Genomic DNA, 4,111 nt, shown 5'->3' with positions numbered 1-4,111 from the left:
CCTTTCAATTCCGAGGGCGTTTTAACTCCTACGGTGGCCGAAAAGTAACACAAGTTATACTAGAGGTCGTTCTGGCATTATGCACAACCATGCTATAGTTAGACAAGCAACTATAAAACTTTGAATTTACACAAATAGGCTGAATTACCTGTCGAGAAGAAAGCAGGTAACTTCGGCGTCTGTTTTAAAATCTTTGCTCCTCATGAGCTCTTTCCATCTGGGAAAAGTTACTCCAGTATTGACTTTGGTCTTGCTGATTTGCCTGTCGCGTTGACGTTTTAATTCAGCAATCTTTCAAATCTGCCGGCAGTCGTGAGTAATCTCCCCCTCGCATTCGTCACGGTGTCACTGAATGTAAAACGTGAAAGGCGAAGCTTGAATTTCCAGGTTTGTCCCTCTTTGGCGAATGTATTTTCAAGATGGAGGCGCAACATGGTTTCCGCCATTCCAGCGACTCGCTCGTATGTATTATAAATGGCAGATTTTACGCTTACGAGAATACTTTATTAGTTGGTGGAAGTAATTACACATGAATGAGCACATATACTTTTGATAGAACAAAGTGGTTTTTTGCTAAGAATCAACTTAAAATGTTACACAGTGTAGCTTTAAGGTTTGTGTGGTTCATTTGTGTGTGTCAATGATATTTAGTTAAATATGAAAGCACTGCGTCCACTGCCTTTAATGCAATATTTATTAATTCAACATAAACAATATTCAAGCTTAGAGTTCAAGTATGATTTACACAACAGCAGTTTTTACATGTAAAGAATGAGCTCAAAAAGATCAGCAAACTTGTTTGAATATCATTAGACTGTATCTTTAGGCATTATACATTTAGACTGATGACTATTCAAATGTACACAAGCTTTGTACAAATTAATTTGTTTGAGTATAAATGCTAACTGTTGTATGGCACATAAAGCTTGCTTAAAAATGTCAACAGAAATGAGTTCTGATCAAATAAACAGCAGTAAAACTAAGAAATTGTGTGTATGTGTTTGTGCATTTTCCGGCAGAAAACCTTATCATTACTAATGCTAAACCTCCTTATACACTGTTTAAGACAATGATGTCAGATTTGCCATCACACTTTCAGAGACACAAAAAAGGTTTCACATCAATGTCTGCAAGGTGCAATAATAATTTCCCGACTGACTGCATTATGACTAAACTAAAACCACAAAACATGAGCTAAAAACAGACCGACTATCACTGAAAATGGAAGAGTTTTTACTCTTCTTACATATTACATAAATATAGCATATTGTATATTACATATTACATAATATAGTTATATTATAAATATAGTTATTACATAAATATAGCCTATACTGTATAGGCTATATAACATGACAGAGTTATTACTCTGTCATGTGATATAGCCTATGCTATATTTATGTGTTAGTTAGGCTATGTGTTGTGTTAGTGATCGCCCTATAGCCATCGGAGGCATAATAAGACCAAGGCGACAGGAAATCTTTGTTTAGGTGAATTTATTGTGCAGACAGTGCAAATCCCACAGCAAAAACAAAGAAAAATAGTTTGATGTGTAGACACATGATTTTAACATTACCTCTGTAAGTTAGGCCTCTCTGTGGCAGCAGAAACTGTTTCTTCATCCCCATTATCCTGTGAAGATGAGCATTTGGTTCACTGTAAAAAGTGAATAGTTGGATCAACTTAAAAAAATTACTTCAATTGGTAACACCTAAAGAAATTAAGTTTTCTCAACTTAAATTATCATGTTTTATCATGAAAAGCGTGATAATTTAAGTTGAGAAAACTTCATTTCTTTAGGTGTTACCAATTGAAGTAATTTTTTTAAGTTGATCCAACTGTTCACTTTTTACAGTGTTGAGGACACTTTATAACACTATTTGTCATAATGTCTGGTGTATTGAGTAGGCGACTTACGACTGACTGGGGTTCTGTTGGGACAGGAGGCTCCAAAAGACAGATATTACCATCAGAATCTGTTGGGACCAACGAAAAACCCAACCCAAAGTAAAATAAATGGAAATATCACAAATAGCCTATAAAAAATAACACATAGGTAGACCTCTTACATTTTATGAAGGCACTTAAATCTTCTGGAGTGACTGGCTCTCATGAAGATTCCCTCCAGGAATTCCCTCAGCCATTGGCCTTCAGCATTCAGGCCATCTCCATCTCCTCTGCATTTGTCAGAGGTGGTGGTGCAGGTCCTCCCCCCGTTTGCGAGCCTCTGCCTTATTTCTGTTGGCTGAGTAGTCAAATGAGAATGAACGTTTATGATCACGGGGTTGCTCCATATTCCGTAAGACTTAAAATCAAAAAGCGGAAGAGGACACGCTCCCTTAAGAACAGTGTGTAGGGGAGAGCGGGGCACAAAGTAACGCTTTTTGACTTTCTCAGTTTGTGTAAATCTACTTATGGTTCAGAGTATTTATTTTTTCCCACATTAATTTCCCACATGTCTAGTACAATTATGTGTTTTTGTTTTATTAATACAGTATATACTTTTTTCTTGATATACCCCGAAAGAATGGAAGTGAAATGTGACAACATGCCCCATAGGTGGGGTACATTGTAACATGTGAGGGGCACATTGTAACATGACATATGACAGCTTAAAATGTTATCTGATCTAATAAAAACTATATACAAGACAAACTAAAATATTTTCTAAATAAAATACAATTATTAACTTTTTCATATAAAATAATGGCAATTTTTAATAATTAAATATAAACTAATTTTTGAGTTTTGACTACGAACACAGGAAAACACAGCTATACAACATAGTTCAAAACAAATAAATAATTAGTAATTTCTGAACATTGACTCTAAGTCTTTATTCATCTTTTTTTTTCATGTTTTCTCAATAGAATTAATAATAGTATAGAATATAATAGCATATTTCTAATAGGGGCACATTGTAACGCAGTGTGACAACATGCCCCGCCTGCACAACTGGGATTTAAAACCGGCGAGTGTCTTAATGCTATAGAAGCATTAAAGAACATTGTCTAATTTTAAATAAACACAAAATAGAGATGAAAAAATGTCTATGGATATCTTCCAAAAAAAATAAAAATAAAAATAAAATTTGCCGCAATGTTTTCTCTATATATTGTTGATATGGCAACTAGTAAATACACCAAGTTTCGTCATGCTAGTATGTGTGGAAGTATTTAAAACAAGTGTGTTACAACTAGCCTCGTGTTACGTTGTGCCCCGCGCTCCCCTATATATTTACAGCTAATTATAACATATTTATAGATGTTATTATTAAGAGAATTAAATAAAAACAGTTGTTGTTTTCCCTCTTATAGCACAACATTGATAATCACAAAACATTAGCGCCACCCGATGGTCACGTGCGTCACTGCAGCGCCCCGCCCGGAAGTATCGCGCTGTCCGTTGGAAATATAAATATTATCATGGCGTCGGTGACTTTTCGCGACTGTTTTCTGTGTGTTTCAGCTTTAATCACCTTCGTCTTCGTGTTTGTGACCGGTGCTGACTTTGTTCGCTTCGTGTCGTTTCGTGCCATCTATCATAACCTGAGCGGGGCCGCGCCTCCGTGTCGAGGTAAGGGAGCGCGCTTTCAAAGTTTACCAACAAAAAAGCTACACACAAATGTAAATATTATGTTTATGAATACATGTGCAAGTAGATATAAATATAAATGCAGAGATTTCGTTGCGAATGGACGTACATTTGTTTTGTAATGTTCATTAAGTTTTGGGGCTGTTCAAAGTTTTTAGTTTCTCGGTAGCTTGATCTAACTTTTAAAAATAATTTAAAAAATTATTTGTAGATTTAATTTACTTGTAGACTAAACTTTACAGTTGAACAATCTGTGAAACACATAAATTAGGTTGGCATTTAAATAAAAACAAATTATAGGAAATGCACGCATGTGCGTCATGTCGTCATTAAGGAATGCGTGCGTCGTTTGCGTACAGCCCGGCTAGCTCAGTCGGTAGAGCATGAGACTCTTAATCTCAGGGTCGTGGGTTCGAGCCCCACGTTGGGCGGAAAAGTTTTTGTCTGGTTTTGACCTTTTCTTTCCGTGTTTCCTCAGACTCTGTGCCCTGGTCTGTGGCTCTGCGGGACGGCGTGG

General features: G+C 36.3%; 1 protein-coding gene across 2 annotated transcripts in view; it reads left to right on the top strand.

The window, feature by feature from the left end:
• The first annotated feature begins 3,355 nt into the window (after positions 1 to 3,355).
• nrm (nurim) overlaps positions 3,356 to 4,111 on the top strand; it is a 9,569-nt gene continuing 8,813 nt past the window's right edge. For both annotated transcript variants that reach the window (XM_079879947.1, XM_079879948.1), the window contains exons 1-2: positions 3,356 to 3,576; positions 4,073 to 4,111. The exon at positions 4,073 to 4,111 is cut by the window's right edge and continues 155 nt beyond it. In XM_079879947.1, coding sequence (XP_079736073.1) covers positions 3,426 to 3,576; positions 4,073 to 4,111 — 190 coding nt within the window. In that variant the 5' untranslated portion in view covers positions 3,356 to 3,425. The remainder of the gene's footprint in view (positions 3,577 to 4,072) is intronic.

Source organism: Squalius cephalus (genome assembly GCF_949319135.1).
Source record: "Squalius cephalus genome assembly, chromosome: 8".
NCBI lineage: Eukaryota > Metazoa > Chordata > Actinopteri > Cypriniformes > Leuciscidae > Squalius > Squalius cephalus.
The sequence above is the reverse complement of the archived record's forward strand: the minus strand, read 5'-3'. Positions and strand labels throughout refer to the sequence as shown.